The 16,784-nt window shown below is 38.0% G+C and overlaps 1 protein-coding gene across 1 annotated transcript in view; it reads left to right on the top strand.

Moving 5' to 3' along the window:
• KIAA1109 (KIAA1109 ortholog) overlaps nucleotides 1–16,784 on the top strand; it is a 229,333-nt gene that overhangs the window by 105,073 nt on the left and 107,476 nt on the right. The window contains exons 25-36 of the mRNA XM_045017971.1: nucleotides 1,403–1,683; nucleotides 3,622–3,872; nucleotides 4,444–4,702; nucleotides 5,180–6,023; nucleotides 9,476–9,546; nucleotides 10,731–10,904; nucleotides 11,227–11,347; nucleotides 13,040–13,186; nucleotides 13,590–13,717; nucleotides 14,121–14,323; nucleotides 15,556–15,753; nucleotides 16,555–16,763. Coding sequence (XP_044873906.1) covers nucleotides 1,403–1,683; nucleotides 3,622–3,872; nucleotides 4,444–4,702; nucleotides 5,180–6,023; nucleotides 9,476–9,546; nucleotides 10,731–10,904; nucleotides 11,227–11,347; nucleotides 13,040–13,186; nucleotides 13,590–13,717; nucleotides 14,121–14,323; nucleotides 15,556–15,753; nucleotides 16,555–16,763 — 2,886 coding nt within the window. The remainder of the gene's footprint in view (nucleotides 1–1,402; nucleotides 1,684–3,621; nucleotides 3,873–4,443; nucleotides 4,703–5,179; nucleotides 6,024–9,475; nucleotides 9,547–10,730; nucleotides 10,905–11,226; nucleotides 11,348–13,039; nucleotides 13,187–13,589; nucleotides 13,718–14,120; nucleotides 14,324–15,555; nucleotides 15,754–16,554; nucleotides 16,764–16,784) is intronic.

The raw sequence follows: 16,784 nt of genomic DNA on the forward strand, positions 1-16,784 counted from the left end.
TGGTAAACCAAATGTACATACCAGGACCAGGATATTCCTGCAACCAGTTGGCATTGAGGGGTATAGCTTGATTCTTTTTAATGGTAAATAATTATATTGATTGCCAGTTGAAACTAATTAAATGAGCTGGGGGGCGATATAGAGTCCTTGTCCCAGAATTAGACTCCACAGAATTAAAACTAACAAGTTCAATATCTTGTAGAGAGCCCTGGAGTATATGGTGAAGACATTCATACTGAGGGCAAAGCAAAGTCTTAGCCGCTTTTATTAAAACAATCAGTAAAGACAAGAAAGCTCCAAACCACATAAACAATTAGCAGTCATATAGTATTAAGAATATCTTCAGTGTCATCTCTGCATATGCTCATATACTTACTTTAAGGTAGCTGTCGGGCCATTTTATGTATGTAAGGGTCATAGGCCTACTTTGGTTTAAGCAAGTTGGCATCAATAATGTCTTACAGGATACAGGCCTGTAGGTTCCTTGTGTTACTCCTAAGTAAAATAAAAGGCTGAGCTAGCTCTATGGGCTACAGAGGTTTTAGAGTCAGACTCAACTATGCAACTTTATTGCTCTATCAACAAAGCTTGGTCATCGATTAGTGAATAAGTGCTTCACAAAGTAATATATTGTTGTATTCAAAATAGATATCTAATATCCATTCTTTCTGGAGGCCATGTAATAGCATCCAGCTATACCCAAAATGAGGATTTTCACACTTAGCCTGTACTCAAATTGCTATTCTAAGTACACAGTTTGCAAATTCCTTGATTTTTTTTAATGTCAGCATTTCTCAAACTGGGGATACTAATCCAAAGAGGGGTTGCAAGCCTCTTGTAGGAGGGATCACTGTATTGCCATCCTTACTTCTACACAGCCTTCAGTACTGGGTGGTTGGAAAGCGACAGCTGCTGGCTGGGAGCTCAGCTCTGAAGACCGTGCCGCCAGCAGCAGCGCAGAAGTAAGGGTGGAATGGTATGGAAGAGGTCGTCACCTTTTTGGGGGGGTCATCACAGCCTGATATATTTCCAAAGATATCTCAGCAAAAAAAGTTTGAGAACCGCTGTTTTAGGTTATACTTAAGAAATTCATAACACTTTTAACCTTCATACATGATCATAATATTCATTAGAAAGGTACATTTTTATCATCCTTTTACAAATGGAGAACCTGAGGTAGAGAGATTTAGTGATCCATCCAAGGCCACAAAGGATATTGATTTCACATGTGCGGCTAAATGTAGTTCTTGACCAGTAGGTCGGCCTTGCATCTTTCTTTACATAATATACAGAGTTGTATCTTTCTGGGACTGCATGATGGAGTCCTGCAATTAGTTTTAAATGACTCTTTTGTGGTTGAATCTTTAACTATTCAGATATTCTTTTTTAATTGTATTTTCAGATGGGTGCCGTACGTATTGCAAACTGTAACCTCCACAACCAGTTTGTTGGAGAGGGTATAAGTGCTGCTATCCAAGACTTTCAGCTGAGACAGTACGTTGAGCAGGTGAATAACTGCAGAGTTGGTCTTCAACCTGCAATACTGCGGAGAGCGTACTGGCTGGAAGCTGGGTCTGTCAATTTGGGACTCATCACTGCTGATATTGCCTTAGCTGGGGATCATCATTCTAAACATGAAGTGCAGAGACATTTCTTAGAAACACATGATAGCAGAATTAAGAGGTAAGTGAAATTATTGGATGAGGTGAGGTCACCGTATTTCATGTCTTTTTAGATGATACACTTATTTATTCATGAGGGTGTATTTTTTAAGTGCTGACTCTTATACATTTGCTTAAAAATTAGATTATGCTCACTTTATAAGTAGGTAGATTGCTGAGAACCACCTATGTATGTAGGGTCCTCAGAGGTGATTAAGGATTTGTTTGCCAACTTCTTGGATAACAGAGAACTGAATGATTTTTGTATTTTTGGCAATATGTAGAGCAGTGATGTCAAAATAAAGAGAAGTAAATCAGTTTTTAATTGTTGGCCTAAGCAACAAAGATAGGATCATATACTGCCTTCAGTCCACACTGGATCTCCCACTGATAACAGCATAGATTTATACCAATATTAATGTAAAATATGGCCCTAAGAAAATAACTAAACTTTCTTTTAGTAATCTGCCATACAGCATCAATGAGTGAGAGGGGAAAAATGATGCAAGTCACTTTTATGACCACTCCTATTTTTGCCCTTTGTTTAGCCAGTTTTGTTTTCTGTTATTAGATGTTTGTATGCAGTCATAGACATACTTCATACATAATTACTTTTAAAAAATCTGTTTCTCCAAGTGTCACAACTAAGCTTTCGAGTTAACATTTTATTTGGATGAATGAGGGCAGCTGACAAATCCTGTGAACTTGTTTCACGTTATCAAAGACCATGCTACATTAGGCCATGTTTTTGAACGTTTTCATAACACTAAGGGCTACACATTTATTTTTTTTAAATGAAAGCATAGATTGTGGAGAATCTGAACCAGTCATGAAGGCTATTTAGATACAACCAGCAACCCAAGTATTTAACATCACTAATTCAGAGAATTGAAGTAAAATGCATTCTGAAACTAGAAAAGTGGCAAAATCGGCTGAATTCAGTAATAATAAAATTCATTAAAGACCAATAAAAAACTTTGTGTAAAAACAAACTGTTACGTGTTTGTTAAAACAAATCAGGATAACTCATTAGGAGGTGATAAAAAAAGAAATGTATGGTGATCATGGTATATAAATGGAAGAAGAATCAACAGTGGAATGAGGTTGCTGAAGACGCTGGGGCAGATCTTCAGCTGATGTAAATTATCATAGCTCTATTGACTTCAGTAGAGTTATGACATTTTACATCAGATGAGGATCTGCCCTGCCACTGCCATATTTGACTAAAGGTGTAAATGTAAATACAAAGGTAATTACTTTTCTCTTGTCTGAGCTGATTACACCTTAACTAGGCTGCATTGTTCAGTGTTGGGTACCCACATTTCAGAAAAGACATACAAATTAGAGTTCAATGACAAGTGATAGATAAACTTTGAATAATAAAATCTGCTATTTGAGGAAAGGCTTGTAACTGAGTGTATTTAGTCCGAAGAAAAGTCCTTGAGGAGACCCAGAACTTTATACTGTATAAAGAGTATATATTATCTCCTTAGGCATATAGGACTGAGCAAGAAATTATGGAAATACAGTGCAGTAGGGAAATTTTAGAAAAAGCTGAAACGGGGGGGTGGGAGGGGGAGATGGATTGCTGGAATTGCCACCAGTTAAGATGTTGAAATCTAGAATATGTAGAAATTAATTTTAGGAATCAATCCTGCAGTGAAGAGACTGGGACTAGTTAAACATACCCTTATGACATTTCCATGATCAGATCATGTGGTTACTATCTACAAGTAATATAAAAATACAGCTTCTAAAATGGCCTCAGGAGTCCAAATTGACACAGAATGTCATCAAAACTCACCTTCCCTAATTGTATAAATGAATCCATAAAATGGGAGTTGGTATGTAAAAAAGAGAGAGACATTTTGAATCTTGGTTTCGCAATGTGAGTTTAAATGTACCTAAATCTCAGTGAACTATTGCTTCTTGTTTTTGCTTTTTGTTTTCCTTTGCATAGGTTGTGGTTTTTGTGGCCAGATGATAATGTGAAGAACAAGAGAAGCAAGAACAAGTGTGGCTGTCTTGGTGGCTGCCGATTCTTTGGTGGCACAGTAACAGGACTAGACTTCTTCAAGCTTGAAGAGATGACGCCTTCAAGCAGCTCTGCCTTTTCAAGTACAAGTGCAGAATCTGATATGTTTTATGGACAGTCTTTATTGCAGCCAGGAGAATGGATTATTACCAAGGAGATTCCCAAAATTATAGATAGTAAGAATAAAATGTGTACTACTTAGTATGCAGTTTTGTCCCACTTACTGAGAAGTGTAGATTCTTAACTGTACAATGTACTTTCCAAAGTCTTAATTGATTCTGGTAAATGAACAGTAAGTTATTACTAAATACTGTGTATGTAATTCTACATTAGGTTGTACAATAGAATGTGGTCTGATAAACCTGTGAAAGTGGAGAGTATGTACTAAAACACAATGGGCGCTAATCCACCCAATCTGTTGGGGGTGGGGTCGACAGTTGCTTTATTGGTAATATGCAGTTTGAGGACTTTACATCCACTAATTATCTAAATTGGGCATCAATCAACGGGGGAGTCTAGTGTTTTGCCTTTTAACACTTCTACCTGTCTTTATACGTTTTTGTCAGTGCAATATGTATGTATGTATATATGTGTGTGTGTGTGTATATATATATATATGTATGTATGTATGTATATTTGAATGTTACTTTTTTAAGGGTGGAGGGAGAAGAAACCATTGTAGTTCTTAATTCTTGGTGCCACAAAATGTTCATATTTTTAATTGATTTCTATCTCTTTTGTACTTAGGTAAGACAAATGGTATAAAAAGAAAAGATTGGGATTGCAGATCTGTGGGTATAGAAATAGAGAGAAAGGCCCAGCACCTGAGTCTACAAGTACCATTGCGATCCCATAGCTCCTCATCATCTTCAGAGGAAAACAGCAGTTCCAGTGCTGCACTTCCCTTGCTTGCAGGTGAGAAGGACAGCCCTTCTTCTGCTACTGAAGATCACATGGGACAAAAGGAGTTTGTGTCTGGTGCAAAAAGAGAGGATGGTCATGGAAGGTTAGTACTCTGTCCATGGTAAAAATTTGTTTGTACTCTTAAGGATTAATAATGCTGAGTAAACCAATGCAAAATTCAAACACAACTGAGATTTCTTACAGTAGTGCTGAAATTAATTTGCTATTTTGAAAACAAAAGTTGACTCATTAATATTGAGTTTTCTGATCTTGATAGAAAATCTAACACGATGACATTAGTATTTGCCTAGACGTGCCTCATTTGTGCTTTGATCAGTTTGAAGATGGCCTCAGTTTCTACAAGACCTTGATATGGTTTAGTATGCATGCTCTGTATTGTGAAAATAAATTCTTATATGAATAGATATTTTCTTTGACTATTATAATTTCCTCTTCTGTGTTGATGAAAAGTGCATAGAACTGTTTCTTTAAATGTGCATTAATAATTGTCAAGATTGTGCAATGTAAGATTTGCACCATACTAAACCGAAAAAACAATTGTTCTTTTTTCTATTTCTAGTACTCCAGCAGAAGTTTCAGGAAGCAGTCCTGTGTCTCCTAACAACCAGGAAAGGTCTGTAGGACAGTCTCCCCTCAGGTCTCCTTTGAAACGGCAAGCATCTGTGTGTTCTACCCGACTTGGGAGCACCAAGAGTCTTACTGCAGCATTCTATGGTGACAAGCAGCCTGTTCCAGTTGGTGTTCAGTTCAGTAGTGATGTCTCTCGCAGTGATGAGAATGTCTTGGACTCTCCAAAGCAGAGGAGAAGCTTTGGTTCTTTTCCATACACGCCATCTGCAGATTCAAATTCATTTCACCAGTATCGCTCAATGGACTCTAGCATGTCGATGGCTGATAGTGAAGCCTATTTTTCAGCAGCTGAAGAGTTTGAGCCAATAAGCAGTGATGAAGGTCCAGGAACCTATCCAGGGAGGAAAAAGAGAAAAAAGCAAGCCCAGCAAATTGAGTATAGTAGAGGGTCAATCTATCACAGTGTAGAGGGACCTCTAACTAGTACAGTCCATGGAGAAGCCAGTCAAGATCCAAAGACTTTGCCAATCAAGACTCATGCTTCACAGGCTTCATTTGTTTCAGCAGTGGGAGGAGAAGATGAGCTTGTTGAGCACATGTATATCATGGAAGCTGAGAAGGCTGCAGAAAGTGATCAGATAACTTCCCAACAGCCTATAATGACCTGCTACCAAAGTTACCTTACCCAGTTTCAGGTGGTCAACTGGTCAGTAAAGCATCCAACAAACAAAAGAACCTCAAAATCTTCCTTACATCGGCCTTTAGACCTTGATACCCCAACTAGTGAGGAAAGCTCCTCGTCTTTCGAGCATCTTTCTGTTCCAACTTTTAAGGTATGGAAAAAAAAAGTGAAGAAGGAAACAAAGTGGTCTAGAAAGGATAGAATGTGCTGTGTTAAAGAATTCCTATTAACTAGGTCAAAGGAAATTTAAAAGTGTTTGCTGTTGGTTACTAAGAGTTGTGATCTCTGATATTAAATCCTTAGGATTTAGGAACAGGAATGGTTTGTGAGGTAGAGAAGAATAAGTTAGTGTTTGTTTGAATAATTGAGAGCTTTGTAAACTCTCATTACTGTACTCAGAAATGCTTTTGAATGACATCCAGCAGGATGTGATTTATAGTGCATTTTCTTACAAAATGTGCTTACAGTATACTTGATTAACTCCTCCGCAAAAGCTTAACACTTCAGTTAGTTGTGGGTAACCTTACTGTGTCATATAGGCTGTGAACAGCTCTATATCAAAGTAAAGTTGGGAATCAGCAGATTTAGACAACAAGGTGCTGAGATTTGGCTTTATTTCCTATTTAGTTACTCCTGGGGAAATTCTGCACCAAAAAATTAAAAATTCTGCACAAAATAACACAATATAGTCACACTAGTTTCAATTATTTTGGTAATTTGTTTCAAAATACCTGTCAGTAAGTGTGTCTGTAACAATACAGACCAAAAAAAAAGAATTCAGGAAATGTTCTTTGACAAATAGATTCTTTACTAGGCATATTAATATAGAACTTTGAGTAATTCATTTAAACTACAATACAGAAACATATTTCCCCTACCTCTCAGAAGCAGTGCAAAAGCTTAGGGGAGGCAGTGGCAAAAGGGGAGCTGAGGGAGAGGAAAGGAGCCTGCAGGTGAACCTGGAGGGGGGTTGGGTGTGGGTGAGAGAAGTAAGGAACAGTTTCTTTTGGGCGGGGAAAGGAAGGCATTGCTAGGGTGTTGGGGAGTTTCCCCCATGCAGACCTTGGTTGACCCCGAGCCTCTCCCATTCAGTCACGCACATCTGCCCTGGTCCCCATGTGTCCCTGCATCCACTGTCCCCATGTAGTCCTGGAGCCCCCCTCCCATTCAGCCCCTGGTTCAATGCTGTCATCCCATTTGCTCCTGAGCCCATGCCCTAGTCTATCCCTCCCCCAGCCCTTCTGAACCCCAGTCTGTGACCCCCGCAGCAGCCCCATGTGCCCCACTCACCCTCCTACCCTGGCTCCAGGGGCAGGTTGCTGTAATTAATGCAGTTGGCTGCTAGCTGTTATTGCCTGTCAGATGGCTCTTCTGGTGCCATAGCAGCATCTGGTGGGCGAAAGGTGGAACTGTAGCATTCTTGGGCAGAATCTATTTTCTGGGGGGAAAAGAATTCTGCACCAGACATGAATTGTGTGTGCGCGCAGTGGTGCAGAATTACCTCGGGAGTCTTAAATATTCTGTGTGAAGGTATATGTTTGAAGGAGCTACTAAAAGAGGGTTTCTCAAACGGGTTGCCGCTTGTGTAGGGAAAACCCGTGGCGGGCCGAGCTGGTGTGTTTACCTGCCCCATCCACCGGTCTGGCCGCTTCCAGCAGCTCCCATTGGCCCGGAGCTGCGATCCGCGGCCAGTGGGAGCCGCGATTGGCCAGACCTGTGGACAGGGCAGGTAAACACACCGACCCGGCTCGCCAGGGGCTTTCCCTACAAAAGCGGCGACTTCTGTTTGAGAAACCCTGTACTAAAATCTGAATAAGACATTTGAATGGTACGTTAATATATGAAAACTTAGAATCCATGAGGCCAAAATGTTTGTGTTGGAGGCAGAGAATTGATTTAAAAAAAAATTTAAAAAATTAAAATATAAGTAAGAGCTGAGAAGATTTTGTCCTCTAACTATGGTTGTACCTAAGATTTCTTTCTAGTTTTGGGGTAATTTGTGTCAGCTTCAGGGTCAGTATCCTTTCAGCAGTTGCTTCTGCATAATTTGTATAACTTTTTTTTTTTTGTGTAAATGCTTCATCAGGAACCCTGAGACTACCTGACAGAAATAAATCCAGAGTAAATGTCTTGAAGTTTGAGAATCATACAGAAAACTTGCATGGATTTAAAACTTCAATTTAGTGAACAGTCTGATCATTGTATTTCATATACAAATCTAAAAATATGCATTTATTTAGTTTATCCTTAGGTGCATGATTAGCAGTCTCCAAGTCTGTGGGTCTTCCAGAAACTCTCTTCATAATACAGTGTCAGAGTGTCTTGTGAGCAGTGAAGTCTAATCAAAACTGAATATACCAATATAAAGTACAGCAACACTAGAGTACCAAGAAAAAGTATTTATTTCATCTCAAAAGCCTCATAAAGTTTTGGAATTACCTATCAGTAAAACAAAAACTATAGCGGGGTTCTCAAACTGGGGGTTGGGACTCCTGAGGGGGTTGCGAGGTCATTACATGGGTGGGGGGGGAGGTCGCGAGCTGTCCGCCTCCACCTCAAACCCTGATTTGCCTCCAACATTTATTATGTTAAATATATAAAGAAGTGTTTTTAATTTATAAGGGGGGGGGTCACACTCAGTGGCTTGCTATGTGAAAGGGGTCACCAGTACAAAAGTTTGAGAACCATTAGACTATAGACTAGTACAGTTTAGTGAAGACTCAGAAAAGTACCTCCCAGTGCTCTGAATTAGTTTAGTAGGCTTGTTTACATATTAGGATTCAGCACAGGAAAGCGACCATCTCCCTTAGAACAAAATGTTTCTGGTTTGTTTTCTTTGTGCAGCAGTATGATTGGGTGCAAATTTTCCATTGCTTTCTGATTTCAGGATAACCTAGCCTCCTTCCCCTCTTTTTAATTAGATGCCAGTATGAAACTGAATATCAGCAATTGTACAAATGTGAAATCATGGCTCCATTGGGTTAACCCCTTTGTTAACTGATCACTATACTGTATTAAATTTGCAATTTTCATATCATATGAAAAATAATTAAAATGATTTTGTAGAAATGTAAGTAATGAACACAATTAAAGCTAATTTTAGATGTGCTTTTAGAGTCAAAGATTATGAATATTGTTAATCTTTCATACATTACTTTTCCTGAATAGTTGTGTAAAAATTTTCAGATATTTATTCATTGTATTGATTTTCATGTGAGAATTTCAGGATCTGATCTTTAAATGGTTATAAAAATGCAGCTTAGTGCAGCCATGCGTCTGACAAAGTGGGTATTCACCCACGAAAGCTTATGCTCCAATACTTCTGTTAGGCTATAAGGTGCCACAGGACTCTTTTATCACTTTTTACAGATCCAGCCTAACACGGCTACCCCTCTGATACTTGATAGCTTAGTGATGGAATTCATGTACAGTATGAGATAAAAAACCTAGATATCTAGTTGGAGTGCCGCTCTTTTTTTGCAGGGGGGGGAGGGGCGAGAGCAGAAAACACAATAATGGGAATCTTCTCTTGAAGTTATAGTATTCATGGAATATATTAGTCATTTATAAACTCAAAGTAGTAATTGTTTTGAACTGTTTTAGGTTGTTAAACAGGGTCTCACAGCTAATGCTTTGCTGGACAGAGGCATGCAGCTTACAGGATCAACATCCAAGTGAGTAAAAGATTGCATTATAGCAGAGGTCCCCAAACTGTGGGGTGCGCTCCCCCAGGGGGGTGAAGAGGAACTTTTTTTGGGGGGGGGCGCAGCTGGGTCTGGGCCAGCACCATGGGGGTGGGGAGGGAGCATGATCCAGCTCCATTCCTGCTGCTGGCCCCTAGAGCCATGGCTGCCAGCCCTGCATCTGGGGCCGTGGCTGCTGGCCCCAGCCGAGACTCTGTTCCCAGCCTTGGCCCCCTTACCCCATCCACATCCCTCCCCTCCTGGAGCCGCAGCCCCACTCCTGGCCCCAGCTTGGGGGAAATGGGAGGGCATGGACAGGAGTAAGGGGGAGGGCGAGGTAAAAAGTTTGGGGACCACTACATTATAGTGTTGGTATGGCTTTAAATGAGAGGTGACTGAGTTTGTGTAATACTTTAACTGTTGCAGCTCTTGCTAGCCTTATTAAAATCAGGCTGGTGTCAGCAGCATTTTTGTTATATATCTATTTTAGAATGTCATATCATGTCTTATTTAAAGGCTTTTCTGTGTTGCTCATCACCAAAATATATGAGCACCTCACAAATGTTAAAGGATTGCCCTTGTGTAGGGAAATAATATTCCCATTTTACATATTGTGAACTATGACTTGCCAAGGTACCACAGGAAGCCTGTGGTAGAACCAAAAGTAGAATTTGGCTATTGTGACTAAAGCATTAGACTGGGACTCTCAAGACAATCCTTTCTGCAACATGTTATAAAAATCCCATTAATGTTGAGAATTGCCATGACCAATGTTGTTTTAACACCGACTTAACCAATGTTAATGTCAGTAATAGCGGGGAAGAAGCATTTCAGTGAACGGAGAGGCCAGTTTTGCAATCTTTGAATTGGGGAATGCTTACTTGCATGCATAGTTCTAGCATATGTACATAGGTACTTTTCACATTTCACATATTAAATATATAGTCTGTTGTGCTTATTCTGAACAGTATCTGTGTCCTGAAAGACCCTCCTCATTCCCAGATAATCTTCTGTTTAAATAAATAGATTTGTTTAGTCTTGAATCTCCAACCCAAGGCTCTGATTCTTTTGGAGTAGCTGTCGTACCAAACTATTAGAAAATATAATGTTAACTATAAATTTTATAATGCCTATTTAGAAAATCTGAATAATTAGTTTCTATTTGACTTGTTTAGTACACCCTATACTCCTTTGGAAAAGAAAACAATGGATAATACAGATGATGAAACAATCACAGAAGAATGGACCCTGGATCATCCGGTCTCCCAGACTAGAACAACAGCAATAGTAGAAGTAAAAGGAACTGTAGATGTTGTTCTTACTCCTCTCGTAGCAGAAGCTTTAGACAGGTATTTTATTTTCATTTACGTTAAGATAAATGTTTAAAATTGCTAGATACTAGAAGGTCAATTGCTAAAATCAAACTTTTTGGATAGACTAGTTGTATATAGGCTTTGGAAAAAGAGCTGATTTTATATAATGCATAGAATAGCAGCCGATGTTCTGCTCTTATTCTCCCCCCACCTCCTCCAAAAAAGGCCAATTTATGTAATTTCACATGTCTAGCAGGAGAGCTAGAAAAAATGTTACATTGTAGTGACTTGTGACCTGCTCTGACCCCTTGTTGGGAATTAATTTTTCTTTTGTGAACTGATTTTTTTTCTCTTATAGGTATATAGAAGCAATGGTACATTGTGCTAGCACTCAACACCCAGCAGCAATTGTGGATGATCTACATTATAAGGTCCTCAGAGAAGCTGTACAGAACAGCAAAACAACCTTTTCAGAGAATGTAAGGGTACTACAAAACTGCAGGATGTTTTGGGGGAGCAGAAGCATGTATATTTTTATTAGATTGGGTGGGATGAAACACAACAAATAACATAATGTCTTTATTTCGGATTAAATTTTTATCTTCTTCTATAGTTAAGGATGCATGCACATTTGTTATAACCAAATGTTCTCCTTCAAGTGATTGAGTACATACATATTCTACTCCAGGTGTCTGCATGCCCAGTGCACTTGAGTCAAAGATTTTTAGCTAGCACTGACCATTGTGGAGGTGCATGCACACTGCATGTGCTTGTGCTGCCATTAATGGCATAAAAGATGGAGTCACCTCACCGCTCTCTTACTTCCTCCTCAGCACCCGTGGCTAAGAGTTGTCACTCCGGTGTCACCTGGAGCTCTCATGATCTTTTTTATTTGTTTAATATGTACATAGTTCATAGTGTTAGTTTGCTGTTGTTTAAATAGATAAGGTTTTAGTGTTTACTTTTCTTGTTTCCTGAGCAGGGAATTTCTGTTGTTTTCTGCCACTTTAAAATGTAAAAAATGCCCTTCCTGTTGTTGTGACCCTTAGTGATGCCTGATATGTTAAGGCAAAGGGCACCTAATGGACAGATGGTCATCTGCAGGTCTTTCTGGGATGCAGAAATCTCATGAGATACTCCTGAGTAAGGTGACCAAATGTCCCGATATTAGGAGCTATTATTAGGCAATCTATTACACCCTTCCCCCATCTTAATTTTTCACGCTTGCTATCTGGTCACCCTACTCCTGAGGGAGTACCTCATGGAAAAATCCATGCATCTAATCTGGAGCTGAATGAACAAAGAACTCATCATCCCCCAATGCTTTGGCTGGTCCTCTGGTCACCACCTGTCCCTCAAGAGACAAAAACTTGTGAAGGCACATTGGGAGCAAAGGCATCACTCTTCTTACCTGGGGCCATCTTCCAGCTCTTGGGAGGATACTGAGTCAAGACCCCAAAAGGGCTCCTCGGACTCTCACAAGAGCTCAAATCATAGGATTTTGGCTGATAAGGGCTCTCCTAAATTCTCTGGTATTGAGGTTAAAAGACATCAAGAGTGCCACTCCCCCCTACTGTCAGTTTTTTTTTTTTAGTGGAATATGTATACTGACAATACATAATTTATCACAGTTAATGTTTTAGAATACTTCCAGAAAGTTGTGATTGTGAGGTAGGGTTCTGCTGAAATGAAGCCATAAAAGTACATCTATCTTTTTGTGATAGGGGAATGGCAGAAAGGCAGGCCATCTGATACCTTACACAATTGTCCCTAGCTTCCTATCAGTCTTTTGAAACTAATTGTACAATTCTCCTCCTCCACAACTAGGGATTCTTTCTATCCTTGCTGATGATTCCTTATATTTTTAATTTACTTTGTGACCTCTCCTCGGGGTCCCCTATCAAAGCAACTAATATTTTAGATCAAAGGAACTCTTTGGAATTCATTTTGGATCTTTAATCAGTTGAAATTTATGTGCTGAGCGGCACAACCCTTTGTAGCACACTCAGACTTGGATGATCCAGAAATCATGATACCATAGGTTGGAATCAAACCTGAGTCTATTGCATTGGAATGCCTCTGAGCCATCCCATTACTTTACATTTAAAAAATATTTTAATAGGTTTAAATTAGTGTAAATTACTAACTGGTACCACTTTTTTTTTTTTAAGTTATCTTCCAAACAGGATGTTAGAGGAACAAAAACAGAGAACCCTGCTACAGGAACAACAAACCAAGGACAGGCACAAACTAATCTTTCACTTAAGCAAGATAATGTGAAAATTAAAGGTCTTCAGGCCAATGTTACCATACCCAAGGTAATAATTTTCTGTGTATATATGTAGTCTCACATGACAAGAGTTCACAAGCTAGCCTTATTATGTATTCTTTTGACTTTTTGAAAAGCTTACCTCTAGCTGTGATAAATGACTGTCATAATTTGTTGAGGATTATACATTTTTGTCAGCTTGCTCAATCAAAGTAAAATAGTTATGCAAATAAAGTATAAAATTAAAGTTTTTAACCAGTGCAATGGTATCTGACTGAACTTGTGTTCAAACTCTGTAAAAGGTTTAGATATTAGATTATTTCACCCTCTTGGATTTCATTTTTAATAGAAATGGTGTAGATTATATCAGATAAGAAACCTATATTTCTTTCTTTTTAAAGGGGCATTTTTAAAAAAACTGTCTTTATTCTTTGGGGTAATTTTGTGTTTAGGTAAACTTGTGTTTATTGCAAGCATCGGTTGAAGAAACCCCAGGCATTGCTTCTGGCAAAACTGTGACTCATGTTTCCTTAGTAGCTTTGTGTTTTGATAGAATTGCTACACAGGTTCGTATGAACAGGTAAGAACAAAACATTTAATAGTTCATAACTCTTAATATCTTGCAGATCAGGAGAATCTGAAAAGATTGCTCTGGCTGAGCCTTTTCTTGTCACTGGATTTCTAAATATAAATTTAGTTTTTAAATGACGTGGGGAAGAGCACTTTGGAATCTTTAAAGCCTTAATCCTTCAGTTACACAGGTTTAACTCTTAGTGATGTCAGGAGGGATTTGTACTTATGCTACTGAGAGGAGAATTAAATCTTTGTTAGTTTTCCTAATCAACTTTTATTAGTTTTTGTGAACAAAGAATTCTTAGTTCTGATGTGCCTACTTTATTTTAAATTGGCGTAAAACTAAAAAAAACTCGGTAAATAATTATCTTTGAGATTTTTGTATTTATTTTTCCCTTTTCACTTAAAAGAGGTGTGATTGAAGAGACTTCAAACAATGCAGATACTGGGAGGAATTCAGTAACGTTTGATCGGTACATCCATGCCAGTAAAATGCAGCCCCAGTCTTCTGGCTCACTGAGATCAAATGCTGGAGCAGAAAAAGGAAAAGAAATTGCTGCCAGACTGAACATTCATCGTGTTCATGGACAGCTTAGAGGCCTTGATACAACAGGTTGGCTTATTCATAAGTGTGGAAACAATTTTTTTTTTGAGGCATCAACTGTGATTGTATATTTAAGGTTGAGTCAGATTTCAGTTTTTCTACTCCTAGCTTTTGACTGAAATTACCAATTTGAGCTGCTTTCCAAATAATGGCAGCTGGTCCTATCTTTTGTTTAAATGCAATACCCATTAGTGAGTATATTTTTTCCATTGTCCTTTTCAATGGAGAGAGGAGGCAAAGTTTCACAAATGCCTCTCTCACTGTTATTTGATTAACTTCAAGCATCCCTTTGGTGACAGAGTTTTGCCAGCATACATCAGTTCTGTCACATGATGCTTAGGATAACTCCTCTAATTTTTTTTTTGTACAAGTCACGGGTCTGACTCATTTTAGACCTCAGACTTCGAAGAAAGTAATATAACAAATTTAAAATAGTCTGTTTTGGGTTTGTTTTCTTAGTGATTATACACATTATGCACTTACAACATGGGCAGAGGCGTACAATCTAGCCACTGAATAAACTTTGAATTTGTACTGAAGATATATTTTGAAAATACCCGTAAAATATAGTGGACTCAAGCAAGTGCCTTTAAAAAAACAAAACACTTTTTTTATATGCCATAAAGTTTCCCTTTTATCTAAGAGAATCACATCAATATCACTATATTTCATTTATCATTTGGTATCATGAAGATATTCATTTGGAATGTGCTGTAACAAGATTTTTCCTTAGGGCTAAAGTATCTCAGAGGCTGTAACCAGTCACAAGTCAATTTTTGAAAAGCAGCCACAAACTTTTCTTTATATTGCATCGTATTTTTGCTAACAGTACCTTAACATCATTAAGATTGGAAATATATTTGGGCTTTAATTTAATTTTGGGATCCGTGTTATGTTGCTTTCTTCTCCAGGCTCTTTCAGATTGTATGTAGGTGATGGAAGATGTGGTGAAAGGGAAACACTATTTTAAAATGTTATGAGCAATGCTTAATGAGTAGGTTTTTGTTTGTTGTTTTTTGCAGCACTTCCAAATGTTAAGATCACTTCTTTCAATCTTTCCTTTTTGTGCATAATTTTAAAAAAAGATTGATAAATGCAACCCTCCCCCGTCTCTCCCCAAATCCAAACAAACCCTCTTTAATTTAGGAAAAATGCACTGTCACTATAAAAATGCGCTATATCCATATACATTCTTTGTCATCATCTGTATAAAAAAAGTAGTAAATTACTTGTTTTTACAGACATTGGGACTTGTGCAATAACAGCGATTCCTTTTGAGAAGTCAAAAGTTCTTTTTACTTTGGAAGAGTTGGATGAGTTTACTTTTATCGATGAAACTGATCAGCAAGCTGTTCCAGATGTAACTCGAATAGGTCCCAGCCAAGAGAGGTGGGGCTGGATAATGTTTGAATGTGGAATTGAAAATTTAACAATAAAAGGTAAAGCTAGAGTATTGCAATACTACATGATCAATATTATTTACTGTTATTGTAATTAATTAATGAAATGCTTTGTTAGGTGTTCCAAGTTTCTAATCTTCATTTTTAATTTTAATTAAAAAAGTTACTGAATGTAGGTGGTATTAAATAGTTTATATTTTATGTGAACATACGTACTTTACACAATGGATTCTCTAATAGGTAAGCTTGTATAGTTGCCTATATAATTAGCTCAGAATGACATGTATTAGGTGCAGAGTAACTTTTTAAAGGTTAAATATTAGCTTTATTTCAGCCTTAATGATATTTAAGGAGTTTTGTCTATAACATTAAGTTTGTAAAGATAGAAATTGGTAATATGACTAGTCCTTTGGGCCATGATCCTACAATCTGACCCACAGTAGGGGTCTGCTTGCAGGATTGGAGCCTTGTTTTCCAGAGAGTTGTTCACTCTTATAAAAGAAATAATCTAAAAGTGTTCTGCATCTGAATTGTTCTCTTCAGTCGATTGTGTGTTTAATGTTTCAGTTAGATAGAGGGCATGCAAAATTTGCTTTGAGGAGATATAAACTTTCCCAAAAACAGGTATTAAATTTATTTGTATCTAAATATATGTACACAAGGATTAACAAAAGTATGCAGCAAAGTATTTGTGAAAGTAAGAGGAGTTACAAATGTTTTGCATGGGACCTGGGAGTGGAAAATTGACAAAATTCCCTATTTTTAAAAGTTTTTGAAAATAGAATAAATGGAACAAACCAAGAGTTTTGTAAACAAATTACTCTAATTTTGTATTTAAAGGTGGAAGACAATCTGGAGCTGTTTTATATAGTACTTTTGGAGTCATGGGTAAATCTAATGCCACAGAGAGGGGTGGATTGCTTGCATCCAACAATTCTTCAGATTCTCCAACTGGTAGTGGTTATAATACCGATGTGTCTGATGATAATCTTCCTTGTGATAGAAGTCCCTCTTCAGACATAAATGGAAATTCAGTTTCAGATGAACAGGTGGGTGCATGCCCTTTTAAA

This window comes from Mauremys mutica, chromosome 5 (assembly GCF_020497125.1).
Source record: "Mauremys mutica isolate MM-2020 ecotype Southern chromosome 5, ASM2049712v1, whole genome shotgun sequence".
Classification (NCBI taxonomy): Eukaryota; Metazoa; Chordata; order Testudines; family Geoemydidae; genus Mauremys; species Mauremys mutica.